Here is a 24005-nt window from a genome sequence, read left to right as displayed (position 1 = left end):
TATACTGCACCACAGTTTGAGAGTCATGGCCATTCTACATTCATGTGGAGCTTTAGAAGAACACAAGCTACATACAGAACAAGGAGAGTGCTTAAACATAGCAGCAATAGCTCTTCAAGCAGAAATTTAGACATTCTTGAAACTAATCCGCATAGGATTACATTGCCACTGACAGGACCCAGATGAGATTCATGCATTCAGGTAGAATCCCAAAGCTTCAGAGTTTGGTTTTCATTCTACTGTTGAATCTGAACACTAAAAACAAGAAAAAGCACAATAGCTGTTTAGAAAAAAAGTCTACCTCCCCTGGCAGTTTCCCCAGTAAAGTAGATATTTAAGGAACTAGCATTTGAATGTAGACCAACCTTCTATGCCATACTAAACAGACTCCAGAATTGGTGCTTTTGTGCCCACTAGTGACAAACTTCATGTTATATTGCATAGGCTCAAGTAAACTTACAGTTGAAGCCAAGTGAACATGAAATTGCATCTTGTTTGACTGGTCATCAAGATTTATCATGTTTTGATCTAGTCAAGAAGCATCAAATAAACAGGCTATGCACATGTTCCACTGGCTAGTTACTGGATTTGTGCAGCTATAATTAAAGTTTAGAAAAAGACAGTACACTGGAGATTAAACAGCTTATTAAAAGTGAGTTTACAGTCTAAATGGAGTTGTTCAAGTGACTGAATAGGAAGATTATGATAGTTCCAGGTTAGCTAGAAACATTAACAACTCAAGCCAGCAAGCAAGGAACATGGATGGGGTGCAACTTCCTTTCTGAAGTGCTACAAGCTTTCAAAAAAAAATTAAAGTAGAAATCAAGCTTTAAGTGTCCAATAAATCTGCACAAGTCTAACAGACACATTCATTACAGTGATGCATGGTAGGAGGATAAGAGACCATGGACATAAGTTGAAGTTAAAAAGGCTCGGACTAAATAAACTCTCAGGGGACAGTCAGGCATTGAAACAACTTTCCCAGGGCCATACAGCATTGTTGAAGGTTTAAGACCAGACCACATGAAAGCCTAAGCACCCTGGTATGACCTTCCTTGGAGAAGGATGTTGGCTTAGAAGACTTCCTAAGAAGTCCTTTAATCTGAATTATCTTATGATCCGAAGCTAGTAAAACCCAGTTTTAGCTTGTGCCAAGCCTTACTGTGGTAATTTAAAATAAGCCTTTAATATAGCAGCTACTGGAAGATAGAGTTGTTTTCAAATGTCAATGAAAGCATTTATGTATAGGGTGGGACATGATGTGAAGATTCATGTTCTCAAAAGCATACACCAACAACATACATAAGATGCCCAAATATATTTATTTGTCTCTTAAAAAGTACATTACTCTTCAGAAAAAAAGACAGCCTAGGAAATCTCAATACAGATTAAAGTATATCCAATCTGGCACATACTTCATGCTGATGTTTACTTAAACATCAGCACCATCAGACGAAGCAAGGTAAGACTTCTGAAGTCAGTAGCAATGAGGTACCAGGACAGAAGAAACCCTTAAAATAAAGAGGAGCTTCAAAGCCTTTCAGCCAAGCAGGGTCAGAGTTCCAGAATGCATTCAAGAACCATGAAATCTCTCTATTCCTTTTGATCTTCATTTGCTGCCAAAAATACATATGAGTTATGACAAGGAAACATAAGCATCTCAGTATACAGAGTTACAAACTGGTCAGCCAGTTCACCAGCTCCGGGTAGTCAGAAGAGTGCAGCACTGTTCTAAAATTGAAAAAGATAGAGCTTGGGGAGGGGTTTTGATAGGCTAGCAAGAACCAGTTAAGCTATTTCCTTCAAGACCTCTCTCCTTCCTCATGGTATTCAGAACCATCTCAAGACAGAAGGAAAAAGAAGCAAGTTCATTATCACAGGACAGTAAGATATTTACTTTTTGCACTCTTGGTAAAGTTTTCAGTGTTAGTGTATGAAAAAGTTACTGGATGTTTGTTACTGGATGTGCATATGGGTGAGGTTACTATAACTATGTGCCAGCAGTACAACTGTATTCATTAATGTGTTGCATATATAAAGTATAGCTGAAAATATTCTGCCTTACATGGCTGGAGATGCATTTTTGTTAGTATCTCTATAACCATGCCTTTCCCCTGTTAAGTACAACCATTTACCCTTCTTGTTCTTACTTAGTGGTAAAAGCCATCTACTTCACTCAGTCCTAGTGAACACACTGAGAAAGATACCTCTCATCTGTCATCGGCCCCTTCAAGATTTCTGGGATGTCTCGATCCAGGAGAACTAGCAATGAGACAGATCATCATGGTGGGGGATAATAAATAGGGACAAGTGTGCAGGTGAGAAGGCTAAAGTGGGACATTACTGGTGAAAAAGGAAAAGTTTACTTTAAAGGTGCAAATGTCTGTTCAGCCAAAACCATGAGTGAGTCCTATCTGGAATGTAGCATATGTCCTAGAAGCAAACTAGACGCTGAACGTTGTCTTTGTTCCTTTTTAGGAGTGTAAACACTACCTTACATTCTCAAGTAAGAAGACACTAATAAGACTTAGATGCAGCCACTCAAGCAAGTGGAGTGATAACCCACAAGATACTGTTTCATGCTAAACAAGAATATGTAAACACCCACAAGAATCACCTATTCAGATAATACCAGACACCTCATATGGATTGTCACAACGCAGCACCATAGCAGCAGTTTGATTTAAGGAACAGTCTTGCTGCTCATTCCATCACATTTACTGAACAGTGGTAGCATTAGCAGCACTGTGATTTACTCTCTGCTTTCAATGGGTCTAGGTCCAGTTTTGGTTTTCCCACATCATTCTCTTCATTAGGAAAGGTTTTGTAGTTGGCAAGGATGTTTTCCACCAAGAATCGAGCAGCTTCATCTATGTTGATGTTGTCCTAAAAATGTTGAAAGCAAAGAAGTCAGTGATTTTTTTAAATAGTCACACATTCCTATGTAGAGTTTTTGTGTCTGGTCAGCTTCTAAGCCTCATCAGCGTGACAAACAGCTTAAATAGCTTAAATACATCAGGTCATTGCTCATACACTTGCTTGAGAAAAAGTTACCAGAAAGGTTTGAGACAAAGTTATTCACCCATATTACAAATAGGATACTTCAAGTCTGATCTAGTAGGCACTCAGGGGATAAGTGTCACCTGCATTTGGAAGACTCACAAATGCCAAAGCGCATTTCTGCATCAGGAAAGATAATAAGCAATTACAGTGTTCATAGTAGTGTTCTACCTTTTGGGGCCTTTTTCTGCTTCTGCTGCAGTTTGGAGGCGCTTATTTATGTAAAAGGACCTTTTCTACCAGCCTCAAAACCCCAGCTAAATCAGGGTGCCTCATCTAGCCACTCTACATTTTCTTGTGCATGGTTTGAAAAGTACCTTCACATACACTCTAAAGAAGATGTGTATGCAGGATACGTAGAGATGTATTTCATCAGGGTATCTCAGGTACTGAGTGGCCAAGCTGGCCAGTGCCAAGGGGGCTTTGGCCACAGCTTTGGCCTGGCTGGGCCACCTATTAGCTCACCACAGGGCTGCCATGTTTGGAATTGCTCATCTTTGGTTCCAAAGGAAATACCACCGCAGTACGCTTTTCTGTCTCCATAACTGTAGATCTAAACTCTACACGAGCAAGGTTAGATCATGAGAATGTTTGACCCATCACTACTGCACTTCACAAGCTTGTGGTTGTCACCCACAAACTGCTTTTGGCAGTTTGCAGATAGGCGCTTTTCCCTGCCCAGACCGGAGGAGAATTCTCCTCATTTCAGTGTAAGGATGTTCATAAGATATTTCTATGAATATTTATACTCTCTGCAGTTCTTTTGCCTTTAATATTCTCCCTAATCCACAGGGAGTGGGACCTATATTACTGATGACTAGACTGAAGATTCAAGTATCAGTTCCAGCAGAAAGGCAAAAGCAGATTATCAGGATATTTAAGTGGGCAGGACTTAAAACCATGAACTGATTTGGTATGCTTAGAAAACAAGAAAGCTGTCCTGAATTTTTGCTAAGCTATTTTTAACTACACCTCTTCAGAGTCCTAAACAAGTCAAGTCTAACTGAGCTAGGACTAATATTGTCTGGACTTTTCTCTGCATCAAGAACCTTGTTTTACATTGTCATGTCTTAAATGCCACCTAAATGCAAGCTATCACTACACTTCCACGTCAGGTTTTGTTCCAATGTTACTTGCATTTATTTTTAACCCATGTTGAAGTTTATACATAGCAGTGTTATGGGCAGGTGAAGCTTCAGGGAAGACATAACCCAAAGCAGAATCTTGGTATTCTTTTTGAGTATAAAGAGCCTTAAAATGTGAGGTTTTAGTAGCAGATGGGTGTGTTTGGGAATTATTTGTTCAAATGCAAACAAATGATTAGCTAATTTAACTAATTCCTGTCACTGTGTACCCTTCTTCCTCATTTTAAAGTGATCAGGAAGAAGTTTGTTACTTTATTTCTTATATTCCTTTTACAGACTTTTTTCTTTTAAAGAGTTGTCTAAGCATCATTTTGTGCCAGTGCATCAGCAGCAGTTAAAGGAAGTAGGCAAGCCAAGAGAAAAGAGGGACCTTGAGGTTTAGCTTACCATATAAAGGAGTTGTTAGCCAGACCAGTAATTTGGTCTGTCAGCCACATTGTCTTCATCTAGAGGAATCTTTCATTTTAAGGATCAATCGAGTTTAAGTAACTGTTGGATTTCACTTCCAACTAGGCTACCGCAAGCTTATCTGTGCATTGACCAAGTCTGTAGACTAAAAGTGTACAATATATGAAATTGCTCAAAGTTATCTGTTTGAATAAAGTAGCTGTCTATCTTAGCTTAAGTTACTATACAGAACAATTTGTTTTTCTCCAGTTCAGTCTTGACACTGCCTGACAAAATAGAAAAGTGCTTTGGTGACATTATCATCTGGGTAGGTAGTAACAAGTGAGCAAATAGCTTGTTCACTTCAAGAGTCTTACCATTTCCTACGTGCAAGTGAAGACAGAAGCTGCAATTTAAAAGCCTGCACCTAAAGATTACTTGTATATTTTAGATAGTTTGATCAGTATTTAGTAGTATTAACATCTAACAAATGAATCTGATCCTGATGCATGCAAGATGAAAAAAACTTAAACTCAGTTAATCAAGGTTTCCAGTTAGTTTTAAGGTTCTCTGAATTTAAGATGCAGTTCTAATCTAAACCGACTATGCCACAAGTCTTCCTTGGGAGTGAGCTAGCCTGCACACCACTTCCAGTTTTGCTGAACACTGGAGACTTGACTGTCACTTCCTATACTTGATAATTTTATTCCCCACAGGACTATATTCATCCAGTCTTATGCCAATACTCAGAAGAGTTAAAACATGTTTCTTCTTTATGCTCACCTTGGCAGATGTTTCAAACCATCCAACAAAGCCACCTTCTCTGCAGAACTGGTCCATTTGAGAGGGATTCTGGCTGCCATCTTTCTTCTGGTCACACTTGTTTGCAAGAAGAACAGCAGGGATGGGACTGCCATTGGGAAGTAGTACTTTACTGTCCAAATCATGCTTCCATTTTGAAACAGCCTCGAAAGTAGAGCCTCTTGTGACATCGAAGACCACAAAAGCACCAACTGCCTCTTTGTAGTATACTCTAGTCATATTTCCAAAGCGCTCCTGGCCTGAAAGAAGGGACAGTGACAGAGTATATTTATATTTCAGCATGACCGGTAGTCAATGTAAATGGACTTCTGTACCAAGTTAGTACATATGAGTTTAGCATTCAGGTCTAGTCACCTAGTCCATACAACATTGCCTCTTCTATCCTTCGCAAGCTCATTGTAATAGCCATTAAGTATATTATACACAACAAGTCAGATGCTAAAAGCAGTCTGCAATCCCAACTACCACACTGAATTTTTTTAAGCTTATTTGTTGAATAGTGTTCTTTGAGAAGTAATGCCTAAAAACACTACCAGCACAGCTATAATCATTCTTTCATTAAAAAAGCTTCTGCAAGATATAGATATAAATGTAGTTACTTCAGCTAGAGATTTAAGCAAACTCAGAGTCTTTCTGAAGGGTGAGCAACAAGGGTTTATGCAAGCTCCAAGGCTAACAGCCTTCAAAGCATCTTCTGAAGAAGTCACCTATATTATAGATTTTTCCTTAGGGACAAGCTCAGAAGGAGCTAGTTTAACAGTTCTAGCTAAACTTGTTATCTTTGACTTAATCTTTTAAGTCTAAGACCTTCTCTGGAATAATTTCCAACTACAGAAGTTCTACAGCAATCCCGGGATTTGAAACAAGATTATCAGAATAGTTAAAGTACAATTACTCACAACAAAAATCCAGAAGAAAACCAATGGTCAGCAAGTATAGTAAACTAAAAAAGCCTTTTCTTATTAAGCATAACTATTGTAGTCAGTATACTTGAAATGTAGAATTAGAGTGCCAGTTCAGTTATTCTTCTGTTTGGAAGGTCAGACCATCATGCTGTGTTTGTACTTAAGTGCACATAGTGTCAAGTGCTAGCATGTTGCTTGGGAAGTTCAGGCTACTAAAATAGCTTTCTGCTTTGTTCGGAAGTCTTCATTGGGAAGAGTAGTCCCTGCACTTTATAATTTAGTTTTACAGTGTATCATCACTTCAGCTTTTAGCAGTTAGTGTATACGCAGTTTTAGAATAGATAGAGAAAGTAAGAATTTTAATTGAAAACATGGTTGTCCTCTGTTTATAAACATTCAAGTCCGCCTTTGATTAGCAAGGACAAACAGTTACAAGGAGAACTGGGTATTATCATCTTCTCAGAAAGAGCCAGAAATTCATTAGGCAAAGGAACTTGACAAGGTATCGTGTTCAACAGCATGCTTTTCTAGCTCAATTGCTTCATTTTAATGTCAGTACTTCAGTGTACCGATTAGCTCATTCCCTATAGACTTTTTCAGAAAAGGTTGACTAAGCAGCTGTTAGAATTGCCTGAAAGCAGCAGCAACTACAGTGAAGTTCCAGAGAACTATAAAGCTGACTTTATTTCTGGCTGTTCAACTTTAAAGTATGATTCTGCATAAAACAGCATCACTATCCAGCATATTCTGAGGAGTGGAAGTTACACATGAATTTCTTCACTACCAGCTCGTTATCCCCTGGGTGAGAACAAGGAGCATGCAAGAGGAAAGCTCTTCCCTCCATATTCAAAGCTCAAGTTTTGAAGCAGCATTTATGCCAGACTCTAAGGCCAACAAGCCAGGCACCAAGCCTGCATCTTGGTGAACAAGTCACTGGAAGAGACACATCACTGATACAAGTCTCTTAAACAGTGTACACAGAACTTGTATACAAGTAACTCACATATTCTCCCTAGGCCTTTCCAGGCTGGATTCTCACGAGTAAAAGGTGTTTTTGGTATAGCCTTATTACAAATTGTTGTACCATGTGCCCACTGTTTTCATGAATCAAATACCATTAGGAAAGATTTTGGCGAGAAGGCTTTTACTACTTCTGCAGATCAATTGTGTCACATCTAAAGGAGCTTTTCCTTTAGATTGTGGGGATTTTGTTTTTTAAATGGAGCTGCACAGGGTCAAATTTAGTTATATTAGGCCACACAAGCTATGAGGAGCTCTTTCTCAGCTTCCCCATTTGTTTAACTGTCAGTCTCACCGTCAATCCCTGTTACACAGGAATGCCTCTGACTGTCCTAAAGCAGTCCTAGAAGACTAGCATCTTTTGTCCAATTCAGGCAGTATATCCCTTCACACCATAGGATGGGCCCACAAAACAAACAGTGTAATCTCAAGGTCTACAGTGCTCTGTACCAACCTCCATCTTTTACAGAAAGACTTCTTCAGTTTGGCCCCAAACTGGTCTAGAAATGAACACCACTTGCAGTTATTTACATGAGACTGCACATGAATCTGAAGCAGCGAGGGGAACAGTCCCATTAGTCCTCCCTGTTGAGTTGCTGGAGATCTGTGGGTATTTCAGTCTTTTTTTTTAGTTAAGGCTGTAAGTTTTTCCAAAAACTTGATAGGTATTTACATAAGAAAATTAAGTTGTATTGATTAGTTGCAGAAAGGGTTGCTAGACTGTTACCAGCAAGGAGTAGAGACAGCATAATCACTACATATGAAAACTAAGTTATTTGGGAATTGCGGAAAAGGTTATCGGGCAGTTACCATTTCTCAGATAGCTGCACATGCTGTAGGTAAACATGGCTGTGATTAGTTACCACAGTGAAGTACATTAACATTGACTGAATCCCTTCCTGCCTACTGCCCTCCCATCCAAAAAAAGCTTTAAAGATAAAGAACAGTTAGCAAGAAGGCCATACTAGACTCCTATAGCAATAACCCTTGCTGAAACCTGCACACCACAGTGCATTTAAGGTGTACAAAAGAGATTGAATTAGTACAGTATCACATATAGCTTCCAAAAGAAGAGAAACAGTTACAAAGTATATATCATAACCAAACTTGAAAAGTCCTAAACAATACCAAATAGTTTTTCTTAAAGAAATAACAGTGGGCCTAGCCTTGGCCAGAAAGTCTGATCATCACTCAGATAACTTTATCAGTTCCGTTTCCAAAAGAATTCCCATCATCTTACCATAGTCTTCCCCACACCCCTGGCCCAATGCCTTTAGATCCAATGAGCTGGAGAGCTGCATTGACTAGTAAACAACCAAGATTGCCTGGCAGTTGGTTTCTTGACATTGGTGACTTCTTGTGCCGCAGTATCCCCCAGCCTATGTGAAGCTTTAACACCATGCAGCTTCTTGCCAGATATGCTATGCCAGAAAGGCAACAGTCTTGCAGCAGAGCAGCAGACTAGCTGAATCCCCTCATGTGGTCCTGACCAGGAGAGAGGCCACCACAAGTGGAGTTGTGCTAACTGGCAGATTCAGGAGCTCTGGAATAATGCAGAAGCCAAGGTCAGCTTTGTACAGTAGCTTTTCTCATTGTGTGATAAGACAGCAGTTCTGGTAGGAATGTAATCCTGCACTGAACAGTACTTTACTTTGTACTCTATAGCAGTCACTTAGAAAGCATGGGCTTCAGCTGTCCAGAACAATCATTTAAGTATATTTCTAGCTGGCTTTATTGATAGAAGTCGAAATTTTTGCTCTTAACGTATGAGTTTTAGATTTGGAAAAACATTATAAATATTCTTCTGTAATTTAAATTTGGGTGAAAGTGGACAAACTGATGTGCCTATCAGCATAAAAGCTTTTATCTTTACTTATTAGATTTAAGCTTTACATTAGGAAGATTTGATGCCCCTTACCCCTAAAAACACACACAAGGTCAACACCACTGTAGTATTAGAGATTAATGCCTTTTAATAGGTCAAATACACTCCAGTATGAGTGCTGCCCTTTTCTAAAGTAGCGCAAACTCCAAAACAGTTTATTACACAGAGCTGCTTTCACCTCTAAAATTCACATCCACTAACAATAAACCTGACCTGCATACTTGCTTACAATTGCTCTTCTGTCCTGTCTGGAGGCCTAACAAGCATGGATATATTCTTTTTATTCCACAGAAAGAAGACAGAAGCAATAACACGTGGCCTGCCCAAGAGGTAAGAGTTTTGTTATGGTAAAAGGTATATGGCAGGAAGCAAATTCAGTATAACTGAGTAGACTTTCTTTACAATCCTGTTATTACTGACGATGCACCTGCTGAGCTTCTTGTAGGGCATGCAGAGCATTCTAGACAGCCTTTTGAAAATTTAACAGGACTTTCAGGCAAAGCTTTTGCAAGTGCTTTTCTGCTTGCAAAAGAACTCATACAGAAAACGCAAACTGTGGAACACACTACTCCTCCAAAGTCTGGAGTCTGAACATCATTTGCTATTTATGTTATTAAAACTAAATGACTCAGTTTTTGCCATGCTCAGTTCAGCCAGGGATTTGTCATTCCCTTTTCTATGTCCAGCAGGATTTTTGCTGCAGTTATTTCACCATGTGTGAGAATAGTGTTGAGCAGTGCAGAAAGTAGATCATACTCCCAGAGAGGAAAAAGGCTAAAAGTGATCAGATGAAACTAGACTTAATATCTCCAGTGTGTATAACCATGGAAGGAAGAGGACAGGAAGATAACTACTTGCTTACTATAGCAGTATAGAAAGGACATCATAGGTCCTGGTAGGTCTAGTGCCTTGACGTAAACCTGATGGTACCACAAAGATAGACGACTTTCTCTGTGTTTTAGGGGTTCAGGTGCAGATGAGGAGCTAAGCTACAGGGCAGTCATGGGGATCAGAGGTTTTGTTTGGGGGTATGGAAGTGGCTGCATACAATGCAAAGTTCTGCATTCACTAACCACAAAGTTTTCACATCTAAATGACTTGGCACATATTGTCACTATATTTTCCAGTAATTGCAACAACATTAAGTGAAATACTTGCATAATGTCATGCATCAGGAACTAACACAGTTCCCTACAGCAGCACCACAGGAATTAAGTTTAGTTTAAAACTGTATCAGAGCTTGGCACCTATTCTTGCTTCCCAGCTTACATTGTAACAGGGGTAAACTGTAAGCTAAAAACTACATGAAAAATATTATAGCCAGGTCTGACATTAGAAGCTTTATCTTTGTCCTTCACTGCAAAAGATAAGTTATCATCATAAGATTCAGGCAGTGCCAACCTTGCCTTGAAGTACATTTTAAAAAGCTTCTACAGCAATCTTTCCCAGTGTAAGGAATAAACAAGAGAGTTCTGTTTATCACAGCAGTGTGACTTACCATTGTGGCAGTTCTTGCTTTTAGTTAGCAGGAGATACCCTACACTCCTACCGTTATTTCTGCTTTTAACTCCTCCTACGTGATGGGAATTGAGGCTAGAAAAAGCAAGTTAGATGTACAAATGACTGCTGGATACGCATGATACTGAGTTTGTCATGGTTCCTTCTCCCAGACTACTTACCATATATAGAAGCCTTAATATGTAGTTTATATGAACTAACAAGAACTTACTCAAGGAGAGTAAAATGGCCTATCTAGAAGAAGCTTCACCAGCTATACTTTTTTGCTGTGAAGGCCAATTTTGGTTTACCTCTGTCAATACCAACAGCATAGCACAAGTTCCCTACCTTGTAAAAATCTAAGCTTAGTCTTATCTGAAGCCACACAACTCAAACCAGAGTTGTGTTAGTTGCATTTAAACCCTTAACATCTCTTCAGGAGTACTGATGAACAAGCAGACAAAGTTCTTCAAAGTGCTTCTCTTTCAGATGAGACTAATGGTTCTGGCATCCTCCAAAAACTGTGTCATTAATGAGGAAGAGAAAGATGACCAAAGGTTACAAAAGCCTGACAACTGGAAGAATGATGGAACAAATAGTTTCTTTCATTGAAGTAATGTTAGTTCAAGTCATCTTTGACAGGCTAATCGGCTTAATGGGTGGCCAGAGCTCAAAATTTGATTTTAACAAGTTTGGCAGTTCCACATCAAATAATCTTAAACTATAGATGTATAGTCTAGACTGCAGTCACCCAAAAGTAAATGCACAACTAGCTGAAGAGTTTTATTCCAAAGTTGTTTGCTACTAACTGGAACTACTTCATTGCAATGAAGTTTTGCAGTGTTTTGCTGGACCCAGTAATACAGAGTTGCCAAGAGTCTGATAAACAGCAAAAAGTCCTCAGTTTATGAATAAAGCCAAGCAGCTCTTGCGAACATTGTCCTTCAGCATGCTGAAACTCAAAGTTCACTTAGTTTAAAAGGCAGTTTAAGTTCAACAGAAAGAAGGAATATACCACTCAGGAAAATTTTAATCTATAAAACCAAGCCAAAAAAAACTATCCAGCAATACTGGAGTAGTGAAGAAAATGATCAAGAGACCTAGTGAATCAAATCGAGTTCAAAAGGTATAGAAGTAGTGTCCTGCTAGTGTTTCAGTCATTCTGCTTTTCTATCAACAGGTACTATACACTGCAGTGAACTCAGGCATCACAGGATGCTTATTAAGCTATAGTGAATGGTTGCAATAAATCAGTTTTAGGCTGGGAATACTTGAACATGCTCCTTCCATTGTGAGAAGGGTTCTCAGATCAACTGTTTACCATGACCACTAATAGTCAATTCGTCATGCCAAAATTCAAGAAAGGTCATTAGTGACAGTCAGATTAACTCTAATTTGACTGCCAACACCATGGCTTTTAGGTCCTTGCTATCAACTACTCTGACCTTATTGGCCAGTGTGCAAGCACAGTGCCACTATTTAGGCTTCAGCGCCAAACTCTACAAGTTAGTTGTTTCAGACAGTTTCCAGGACCATAAGACATTTGTGCTTTTATTCAACCTAGAAAGGAAAACACACAATTCAACAGTAAGTGAAACCCCTTTTTTCCAGTCTTCCTTCTGCCAAGGGAAGGCCTAACCTAATGAGCACTCTTCTCCCTGCTCCAGTTGTGCTGCTTTACAAAAGATTTTTCTCCAACTCCCTAATTTCTAGGGTCAGGCTTTCACATACTAACATCAAGGAACAGGTGAGTGGCAGCTCCTTATTTACAATTCCAACTCTCAGTATAGTTCATGTCATTCAGTGTGGTAGATTTAAGCTAAAGCACGATCCAAAATAGCTGGGCATGCAGCCCAGTCTTCTTGAGTTAGAACCACTGTCGCTTTCAAAACTCACCTAAGTCATTTAGGAGCCACAGGCAAGAACAGACTACACTTTGGATACCTGTTAGTCCTACAGCTGGATGCTTGGCACAATACAGAAAATATTGTATGTATGTATAATATTGAGATACCCTGAGGATGCATCTCCCAGTTCTTCAGACATCTAATGTATATTTTAGCACTAACAGGGTCAGGTGTGAGCTGACTGAGGCTCCTTTTTAGCCAGATATATCAATATGTTACTGGCAAGCTACCACTGCTGACGGCATTTCCCCCCCCTCCCCAAACCAGCACAGCTTGTCCCAGAACTGTCTTACCTAATTAGATTGAATCTGTTATTCAGCAAGAAGTAGGTTAACCAAACCACTATCAATATTACAGGACATGCTCATGTGCGTCTACCTGCTTTTTCACATGGGTAGCAGCCATAGATTGAGAGTAGACAGACTCTGAGATTGTCAGTACTAGATGGCTCTCCACTCCTCACTCTTACCCATTTAAGCTATTAGTGCAAAGTTGCCACGTGTTTAAACCACAGAGGTGTTGAACTATACTAGCAGCTCTAGCAGATATTAGAAACCTGTAAGAGTTAAAAAAGGCACATCTAGCCTGACTTTTACTTTCCACCATTGTGGAAGTAATATTTGGTACTTGTAATTCCAGTGACAAACACCAAGAGGTTAAGCAGCAAGAACTACAAGAATATTATCTCTTCCTGTATTAGACAGCACTATAAGCAGTTTCACTGACTGCAGCTCTTAGTTTCTAACAGACAAAAGCAGCCTTAGATGATTTTCAGTGAATTGCTAGTGTCCTTTCTTACTAAGGGTGGTATGGGAAAGTTAACTGACCACTGGATGAACGTCTTCCCAACAGTTACTGTCCCAAATCCTTCAGAAGAACAGTCTTCAGGGGAAAGGTAACCAGCCAGTTAATCCCTGTTCAACTGACTCCCACATTACCATAAGAGATAACATTTGGTCCTCTGGTTATGTCTACACTAGAAAGTTGCCAGGTGCAGTTGAAGCAGTTCTGCTGAATGAGACAGTGTCAGAGACCTGACATCCACAGTATACTATATATACAGTATGTATGAGAGACACTGTAGTCATTAAAAAGTCACTGAAGAATATCAGTTCAGGTGCAGCAGTATTTTGACTGTTTAGATCATAACACAAAGTGTTTTCACATGTTCTTAGAAGTCACTATTTCATTCTGAAATGGTAGGAAGTAGTTTGCTCTAAAGTTTCACTGCACAACACAGCCAGTTTCTAACCTAACAATTTGTTAGCTACCCGAATTCTCAAAATCAGTGACTACTCTTTCCATTCACTGTTTGCTACCATTATACTTTATTCTAAAGCAGGACAGTCCTGTTCACTACCAGTGAAACAGGAAGAGCACTGAGGTGCAAGTGCTCAGAAGTTAAACACCCAATTTCCATCAGGAACACTGACCACATCTATCATCCTAATAGATAGAAAAAGCAGACCATTCTCTTCAAAGATAGAAAGCCTTCGTGAAACAATTGCACAGCTCTCACAGCAAATTTTACAGCAAGACTGATAAACTTTTCATTGCTGCCTGTATAGCCTTGGGCTAATCTAATGATTTAAGATTGTCCTAACTGACTTTAACAGCTTACTATCTTGTCTTTAAGAATTTTAGAGGCAATACCCTGCACTTATGGTTCAACAGGCTTTGTCCCACATCAAATGTATGTAAAAGTATGACCATCATGTTTGTATAATAAAGTTTCACCTGTTTTGCTTGCATCTTTGCTAAACAGCAAATTAACAAGAGAGGAAGTCCCTGACTAAGCACTACATTTCCATCCCCAGAAGAGTTCAACCAAGCTAAATGATTTCTAACTAGCTGTCAAATGCAGCATGTATGGAAAAACTCTCCTTGCATTAGTATTCAGAAAAAGTTGACATAGTCCAATTAGTGCCAACAACAGCATGAATTGGTACCTCCTACCTTGCTTTAACTAGACTTACCCAAACAAGTCATCTGCCAGAGTTAAGCTATTTCATGCCTGACACCCTCTAATCCATCTCCTTTGGTGCGTTGTCATGCAGCCAGAGCTGTACTGTGTACTTAACAGTGATGCTGCGTGGTAGTACAGCATTTCACAGCACACAGGAGAACAATTCTAAAGTTAGTTTGTCTCACGAACAACTATCACGAGACTGAAAAAATGTTAATCTCTAAAATGGTCATTGTGTCATGGCACATTGTGTGTGATCGGAATTTTGTATCAAATAGCTGTCACTTTGCTCTACCCAGCACTCTAGTCTGGGATAATTTAAAGAACAAGTTCCCATAAGCTGTTTGCAGTGACACTCAGAGGCTCCTTTTTAATCTATTATTTGAAAAGCTGCTAAAATCCATACAATAAGCAATATTGGTTTTTATTTGCTGCTAATCTAGAAGCCAGTGCTACTTAAAGTTTACTATGCTTTCTCTAGATAGAGTTAAGAAATTTGTTTCTAAACAAGTTCTATAAACCCCTGAAATCCCATCATTTTTCAAAGCTTAATCTTACCACCCCATCTACCTTTGTTCTGTGTCTCTATAGCCAGAGGAGAACTTTGAATGTCTAACATTCTACCACAGGTAGCTTGAGAAGCATGTTGTGCTTTGTAGTCACTGCTTACTGCTGGTCATGCTAGCTTTAACACTCGCAAGAATTTCACAAGAGTTATTCCTACGCTTTCATACAAAAATATGAACAGAAATTCCCTTACTGCAAATCACTTCCTTCTGACATGGCATATCACACTTCAGCACTTCTGAAGTGAGTATCTGGAGGGAACAGTTTACAACAAACTGCAAAAGCAAGGCAATGGTTACTACTGGAGTTCAAGGAAGGTATTTCCAACAGCTGTGAGACAATCCCAGTGGCCTTGCTCACTACTGAAGGGAAGAATGTTATTTTATACAGTATGCTAGAGCCTTTTTTGGAACCAGGCAGCTAGGATTATTTTCTTTCCTGCATTTCATAAGACAGGTAACCAGTTGAGAACCACGCCTTTACAGCACTTGCCAACTCAAATTGTACTTGTGTACATCCACTTCAGTGACACCCTGTCCTAGTGTGCATATAAAGAAAACCAAACTGGTAAGAGGCAAAGTGGAGATGTAAATAAGGTGAAGACACCAAGACTCTGAAGCTGCAACACTGATGCAAGGAGAGTTGATAAAGGTTGATTTACATTCATGTAAACTCCATACATTAAAACTGTATATGTAATATTGTCTACACCAGCTTAACTTCTGACTACTTGAGTCAGTGTTACATGAAGGGCAAGAATTTAGCCAATGCTTGCCTCAAAAAAGCTTATGATCAATGTAAGTTAATGATTTCTGCTAAGATTTCTAGTTTGTTTTATGATCTGACCCAAAAATCAGTTATGTTGTGTGATATATACTATTTTTCCTCCCGTCTGCTGTATTGCACGTAAGAACTTAGGTATCATTTCCCTTTAAGGTAGCTTCCCCCCTGCCCATTTGATAGATACCCATACATCCATCCTTTATTCTCTGTATCAGAATGCTAAGGAGCATTTTTACTGTGATCTTGTAGAAAGTATAAAGCTTCTGAGCAACTGCTGTACATGATACGAACCTTATCTATTTGAAAATAAGGCTGAAGGTGCATCTATTCCACAGTGATTAGAAGCTCAAGCACTAAGTGCATTTCCATTGTTGACAGAAATTAAGACTACCTGCAAGATGAATACAGCAAGCTTTTTTAATCCTGTACTAGATCAGGCAGTCTTCTAAGATCACATCTTTAACCCCATCTCTTGTAGGACACCTAGAAAAAACTATGGAGAAATTCTAAGCTTATTTCCAAGACAGTCAAAGAACATCTGTCTCAATTCTACCATTTAACTGAAAATTAACTGAACAGTCCTGTCTTGCATAATCAAAATTACCATACTAAACTGCCTTACAACACCAATTTCAAGACAGTAGCATTTCCCATACGCTTATGGAATTCCATCAGCACCCAGGCTTTAAGAAGTTTAGTTCGAGATAACATATATAGTACTTTGAGTTGCTATATAATATAGTACTAAGCACAAGAACCTTCACCAATATGAATGATTCAGTATCCCACTGGTAAGACAAGGAAATTGCTTCATCAGCAAGAGCAATAACCATACCTTGCTTGATAGCATTTCATTAAAAAATTAAACAAAAGAATTCCAAAAACAAAAGAATTCCAAAAAAGAAAGCATGTTGACATCCAGAGCTTGTATTGAGATGTCTGAAGGCTGGAGACACCAAAAAGAAACAAGTTTAACACATTCAGCACTTATTTGGATACGTAGCTGTAGAGCTCCAAGCACAGCAAGTCATTCTCAACTGAAAGCTCATAACTCTAATTCAGCTGTTCCAGAAGAGTCACAAGAAAGGACACCCATACAAGATTTCCCACAGAGGGGTGATTACTAGAAAGAAACATACAGTACACCTTGAGTTCTGTTTCTTGGCTCTACTGCTTCTAAGACAGTGTTCAAAACCTTTCAACATGAGCACGCCTTCTACTTTCCCTTCCTCAAACTTTATCTGCTAGTCTTGCATGTTTCCAGCCAACATCATCCTGAAGTAATTTTTCTCACATGAGATTTATACCTAAATGTGTGCAAGCAAGAAGTAGTCAGAAATCAGTCACAGGTCTTTCATCAGTCTTTTTCATCAGTCTGGAGACTTAATCACATAAAAGATTCTCCAACCCTCACTGGGAGTTTTCTGACCTGCCTCAGCTGTTAGCAAAATGACAGTGCTCCCATCTCCACATGAAGGCAGCTGCTGCTGGAACCTCCATCACCATATAAACTAGGAAATAACCTCAGATAACTTTCCAGTTTCTGAAAAAGCTCTGAGCTCCAAGTTCTGCATCCATTGCTGATGCAGTTATGTGCACATTTTTCACTCATTAGGTATCTTTGTAACAGTGAGGGGAAAAACACAGCTGGGGGCAGGTTATGCCTGGATTGTCTTGCCTCCACCCTATGCTCATTTGTACTAGGCACACAGCTAAGCAATTTTTTTCATGGTTTCTTTGCAGGAGTTGCCATTTTAATCCCTACATTGAGCTTCCAAATGTGTCGTGGGTAAGGACAAGTTGTTACAAGAATAACTTGACTACCTTTAGACACTACTACCTCCAAGCTCTCCATACTTAGAAGAGACTCCTCTGAAAAGCAATTGAAGTACATGCCTCTATGGCACAGAGCTATGTATGTATAGGAAGTGAAGGAAGTTTTCTTGTTGCCCCCTATAGGCTTTCAGGGATGCGTTAGCATTGCTTAAGGCTTGGTTTAGACCTTATTTAAAAAAAAAAAATCAGTCCATAATGCAAGAAACAAGTTAATGACCTGGCACATAGAAGCAACTTGGCAGTCTTCTGACATGTCAGTAGCACAAATGCAGACTGAGAAAAACTGAAATATACAGCTGCTTGAAACTATAAGGTTTTTCACATGGAACTACATTATCTCACACACTGGAACAGCCTGAATGCCTTTGAAACTCAGCTACCAAAATACACAACAGTACATAGCCAAGTTCCACAGAAGGTGCTTAGCTACCAAGCACTCCATCTTTCCAGGAGATAACATTTTCTGTCCCAATGGAATAAGATCTATCAGGTGCAGCATCAGTCCTACTTATCTAAGCAAGAAAGCTTGCATTTTGCCTTTATTGTCTTGCTTTGCAAGTGCTCATTTCAGTTTAAGTTTTCTTCCTACTGTGAAGTAAGTTTTAGAATATCCTCCTCCTTCTCCCACATCCATGGTTTCCTGCACTCACTTTCCCATTTCTCATGGCTTCCTATAGATGAAAGCAAGTTACCTTCCTAAATAAGTTAAAAGCTTAACATCAACTCACATATCTAAGACTCATTTGTCTTCATAGAAAAGATGGGTTATTCCAGCTCTTCATCAACTTAATATTTGAGCAAAATAGTTCATCTGATTTCTCCATCCTCTTGGGGACTGTATATACTTCTAACAAGTTAGAGTTCAGATCTTTTCAAGGAGACAGACAAGAGTTTAGTCACAAATTTGCATGCTACAAGTCCTGTTATTCAACTCCTGAAAGCTTGTGTAGAGCATGTTTAGAATACCAAAGTACAATCATTCCTCTTCTGTTTGGCCAGTTTCATAGCCATGCTCTTCCAGTTAAAGCATTACTTCAGTTTTAATAAACACTTTTACAAAGAAATTCTAATAAAGTCCTTGAAGCCGGGTGCTATTACACCACAGTTAATGCAGAATCACTCAAAGCTTTAAAAACAAATTTGTCTAGCAGTTGTCATTAGTGACATTTGACATTCTTCAGGAGAAGCCAAGCTCAAGTGGTCATCTATGACTTTTACCACTCCTGCCCTCCAGCAAGTTGCATGTTTGTAAAGGCCAACGCAAGTGACAGTGATAGTCAATGTGATCATAAAGCAGCAGCTAACACTACTCAGTTGCTGGTCTTATTAGATCAGACCAAAAGTTTTTATGATACAGAAAATCCTTAAAGTGTTCTTTCAATGATATTTGACTGAGTTTCATCAATATGCTATATTCACCTCCTACACGACATTGTGGTCAGTGCAGTATACTCACTAAAGCATGCTTGTCAAGTAGGAATCTCTAGTGTATTGAAATAGACTTTAAAAGCACTTCCCTATCATTAAGATTCCTTTGTTTTGTATCTCTACCACAATGACTCATTCCTATCTCCTATTTATTTCGCCAGTTATTTATGTCCTTTGATCAAAGGGGTTAACCTGGTTCTAACACTTTCAGAATTTATCCAGGAAAAGATATTTATCATAACTCCACATGTCAAGATAAAAAACAAGAGTAATGCCTAGGGGCAGCTAAGGTTTAGAAGTTTTGCTCCTGTATGAACGTGCATGTAATCTGTTCAGCTTCTTTCAGGATGCTTCATGTTGCAACCGAAATAATTTGAAAGTGACTGATCAGTCTTGCTCCCAAGCTTTTTCATCTCCATTATTCAAGAAGCTACAACCTGTGTCTAAAAACTAAAATCCCTGAGTATTTCTGGAATACACAAGTCTAGGCACAACAGTACCCTTCTTTCCTCTTCACTATTTCACACCCCTTCCCCTTTGATTCTGCTGCAGGAATTTGCATTACTTTGTACCTTACAACAAAAAGGCTATTTTCACAACAAAAAAAAGCATAGGCAGTGTAACACTGTCATCCTCTATTTGATAGAATTATCTAATCACTAAAAAAACTCAGCTAGTACAAGAAATTGAAGTCACTCAGGAACCTGCTGCATTGCAACACACAGCACAACATTCATCATTATGGCTACAATCACACCAGAAGCCAGCACAGTATCTGCATTATAATCTTTAGCTGATGACTGAACTACATGGTTAGTTCTTATCATTGATTTTGGTACAGAACCTTAGATTGCAGCACCCAGCTCTTTGAGGAAAGCTTTCTATGATGAACTGTTAAGTACAAGCTTTGATCTAGTGAAAAATAACATGCCTTACTATGCTTGAGGGTTAGACTTTAATTCAGAAGCCTTTTTAAATGCATAAAAATCAATTCAGAATGCCAGCACCATATTGCTTGCAGGGAAGTCACATGTAACATTACTTAGTATACGATTTAGCACTCCTCAAGAGATCTAAAGCTGTTTGTCTGCACATACCAGCAGACAAAATTATCTACATGAGCTGTTGAAAGCCAGAAGACAGTTGGGCTGATGAGTTAAAAGGGAATGACTATCACATGCTCAGATACTTTGTTACACACTTCAAAGCGCTTTAGGGAATACGCACTATGACTATACAGAAGCCATCTTCAACCTGGTTCTCCAACTAATAATTTCTATATAAACCTGTTAAAATCCTCAGGTATTTAGAAATATTCATGAGTACAGATGTAGACAGCTGCAGAGCACATTCCCAGGTCGAGGACTTTAGCAGTTTTAAGACCATGAAATAACCCTTATGGATACTAAAGTCCCCTTTATTTTAATGATTAATGCTTAACTGAGATGTCTAGTTCTATAGGAGCTTGAACTGTTACTCTCTCACTGGCTAAGCACAGCCCAATCAAAAATCACTAGGACTAAGATTACTTCCCTTCTTCGTCTTGTTTTTCAATTGGGGAAGGACCCCCAGCCCCTTGGAAACAGAATAGCCTAAACTACCAGATTAGACATAAGAGTTTGGAGTGCAAATTGCAAAACAGTTGTATTTTCCTTTTTTGTTTTTGCTAGGGAAAGACTAGTCAGGAGTTTCACACAAAAGTACACCACATTGTAAAATAGGAAAAATATTTCAGTGACAGGAAAAACTTTAATTCTTCAATCTATCAGCAATATTAGCACAAGCCTCCAGGGATTTATCAGCAGCTCTTAACTCAATCTTCACCTAGCAGTGTCCAAGATACACTACGGGCAATAATCAAGAGTGAGAGATACTGTCTTCTAGATCTTGAAATGAATGCATGGGTGTATTGATGGGACTTCCCATAATGTAAACAGGTTCTGACCAAACTTTGTTACAAGTTACAGCTAAGTTTCTCCCTAGCCTGTTGAAACAGATTGCTTTGGCAAAGCACACAGCCTACCCCAGTCTCAGAAACCAAGGGCTGAGGAGAAGTTAAACACAAGTGTGGCAGCCTGCCAAACCCCAGGATCCTGATAGTCTCCCCCCTTCAATCTTTGGAACCTCAGACTTGCTAAAACATATCCAGAGCATTGTAGCAGCTTGTACCGGTACTGCTAATTGATTTACAGAAAGTTAAAACTGATCCATAAAAGGAACACATCAGAAGAGAAAGCTTGCCAACATTTTACTTGCTTTCCAAAACAGCAATTAGAAGATATTTTAGTTTGCCCTACAGGCCAGCAGCAGAAAGATCTATGGTGTGTTTCAGCATATGGCAGTAAGAAGCAGGCTTTTTAGTTTGAGGAATCATATTTGAAGTGTTTTGAGATAACCTTTAGAGCAGAAAGGCCAGAAGCTGATGTACAGCTGGTCTGTCACAGGGTTACAGCAGCCACATGTTACACTTCCTCTTTTCTGAGCTGCCACTTGATAAAGCGTAGAGTTCATGGAAATAGTAACTACCAGTTGTTATCCTAGTATCTTCCAGTAGCATAAGTTTAAACACCAGTATTTGAAATAAAGTCTACTTTTTCATATCCAAGGAGATACTCTGAACGTGGTGGAGAGGGATGATGAGAGCTGCAGGTTAATATCTGGGCTGCACACAAAACTAGAAATGCAATACCAACTTGAGACGATTAAGGAGTTGAGGAGACAGACTTCTTAGAAGACCACAGCAAAACAGAGTTTGTTCTGTGGCATTTAACAGTGCAGCATAAACAAAGCTAACCATGATAGGTATACAGTTGGAGTCTTTAAAACAGAGGTGTTAAAGAACAGTTTTGAATTATATATAGGAAAGTAATGACATGTAGTTTGGACAAGTGAACAGGGCTTTTCTGCTTCCATATGCTCAAAGTACCTTTTTGATACACAAACCCATGATTTGAATGTAGAATTAAGCATAACACAAGTCCCATTCCCTCACTCCACATTGCAGAGACACAAGTTACTTTTAAATTAAGTAGGTGACTCCAAACATGCAAAGTTTGAGCATACTTCCTTTGAGGACAATTATAGTTATTTGAGTTACCTTTAACCTGTAAAGTGTGCTTACTAAACACAATCTACTTGGAAAAGATATTTATTTCCTCTAGGGAGCCATAACCATGAATGAATTTAAGCAGTAGTCATAACCAAGGCCACAAGCGCCTGGGCAAGCAGCTCAGGAGGAGCAGTACGAGCAGGAACCCTCCAGGAGCCCTGGAGCCAGCAAGCAGAGCAAAGCAGCTTTTTGAGGGCCGCTGTAAACCCCTGGGCCAAGCCAAGAGCCTCACAACATCAGCTAACAGGAGCACACACAGCCAGCCTATAAAAAGTCAAAAACTTCACTCCCACATCCAGACCTCTCTCTACTTATGCCTCAAACACAGACAAGAGGGGTTGCAGGTAATAGGGGGAAGGAGAAAAACAAGAAGACGGACTTCACAGTCAAAATACACTTTGCTCCGCAGAGGCCGGGCCCTGGGACCCCGGACAGCCGGGTTCACAGGCCCCTGCCCCCTCGGGGCTCACCCTGCAGAGACACGCTCGCCCCCGGCCCTCACCTGCTATATCCCAGAGCTGCAGCCGCACCAGAGTCTTGCTGTCCCAGTTGATGACTTTGAGCGCGAAATCCACCCCAATGGTGGCCCGGTAGTGCTGGGAGAAGAGCTGGTGCACGTACCGCTTGATAATGCTGGTTTTACCCACGCCCAGCTCCCCGATCACCAGCACCTTGAAGAGATGCTCCCGGCACTCCGGCACGCCGGAGCCCGCTCCTTCCCCGCCGGCCATCCTCAGCCCTCCCGCGGAGCGCAGCGCGGCGGGGCCCGGCGGGGACGCCGCGGGGAGGCCGGGCTGGCGGGGCAGCGGCTCTCCCGCCTCTAAGCTTTCCCGGCCGGCAACTTTCTTCCCAACTTTCCCCAGCCGGCTCCCCGCTGGGCCGGCCCACGCCGGGCGGGGAGGTGAGCGGGGGAAGACGGAGCGGGACGGAGGGAGGGAGGGAAAGGGAAACCCCACAACCACCTGACTGCAGTCACAGGACGCGGAAACTCCGCGGCCTTATAAAAGCCCGGGGAGGGCGGCGGGGCGGGGCAGGGGGAGGGACCCGGCCCGCCCCGCCGCTCCGGGATACCGGGGGTTTTGGGGGGGGGGGGAGGGGGGGATGGCGGGATGGGGTCCTTGGGTTCCCCCCGCAGCTGCTTCGGCTCCTCGCCCGGCCGGGGTGGGCTGTCCGTGGAGCAGACGGCGGTGGCGGGAGGCCGGTGCTCCGCACCGCTCGCCCCGGGCGCTCCCCGGGGCACTGCCCGGGGCGAGCGGTGCGGAGCACCGGCCGTATCGAGAGCTGAGCGTCAAAAGGGGGCTCAGGCCGGGGAAGTATCAGCTCCCTGCCGGTGGCATCCTCTGCCCCCTTTTACAGGTGTTGGCAGCAAAGTTTTCTCTCCGTGAAGTCTCGGGAGCGCCCCGTCTCTGAAAACACTCAGGTTTTCTCCCCTCCGTTCGGCAAAGCACGTTATGGGCAAAGAGGTTCGTGGGACAAAGAGGGCCTTGTCAGAGTGTCTGCTGATAGGAGTACCCCAGTAACCCACGCTCGCACCCACAGTCGCCTCTCCATTACCGGGCTTGCTGGCTTGCCCACCTGGAGCCAGCTTGGGGCCCTGGGAGCGCAGGGTGTTTGCACCCAGGCCGCCTCCTTGCACTCCCACACCCTGCAATAAGGCCTGGAACTGCGCACCGGGGAAGGGTGATGCT

The 24005-nt window shown here is 40.8% G+C and overlaps 1 protein-coding gene across 1 annotated transcript; it reads right to left on the bottom strand.

Annotated features, from left to right (window-relative positions):
- Positions 1-1303: 1303 nt before the first annotated feature.
- On the bottom strand, positions 1304-23178 carry RAB32 (RAB32, member RAS oncogene family). The gene is made up of 3 exons (XM_050894076.1): positions 22820-23178; positions 5376-5653; positions 1304-2886 (listed from the first exon to the last, which is right to left on the bottom strand). Exons 1-3 carry the CDS (start codon positions 23046-23048, stop codon positions 2737-2739), a joined length of 657 nt encoding a protein of 218 aa, XP_050750033.1. The 5' UTR covers positions 23049-23178; the 3' UTR covers positions 1304-2736.
- Between the last annotated feature and the right edge of the window lie 827 nt (positions 23179-24005).

The sequence above is a fragment of the Gymnogyps californianus genome, chromosome 3 (assembly GCF_018139145.2).
Source record: "Gymnogyps californianus isolate 813 chromosome 3, ASM1813914v2, whole genome shotgun sequence".
NCBI lineage: Eukaryota > Metazoa > Chordata > Aves > Accipitriformes > Cathartidae > Gymnogyps > Gymnogyps californianus.
The sequence above is the reverse complement of the archived record's forward strand: the minus strand, read 5'-3'. Positions and strand labels throughout refer to the sequence as shown.

Bases quoted from the DNA above. Each gene is read 5' to 3' on its own strand.
- RAB32 (XM_050894076.1), bottom strand. From the start codon at position 23,048: ATGGCCGGCGGGGAAGGAGCGGGCTCCGGCGTGCCGGAGTGCCGGGAG. The intron at 5,654-22,819 runs GTGAGGGCCGGG...CCCTTCTTTCAG, and splicing joins GCAGCTCTGGGATATAGCAG to GCCAGGAGCGCTTTGGAAAT. The intron at 2,887-5,375 runs GTGAGCATAAAG...CAACATTTTTAG, and splicing joins GGTTTGAAACATCTGCCAAG to GACAACATCAACATAGATGA.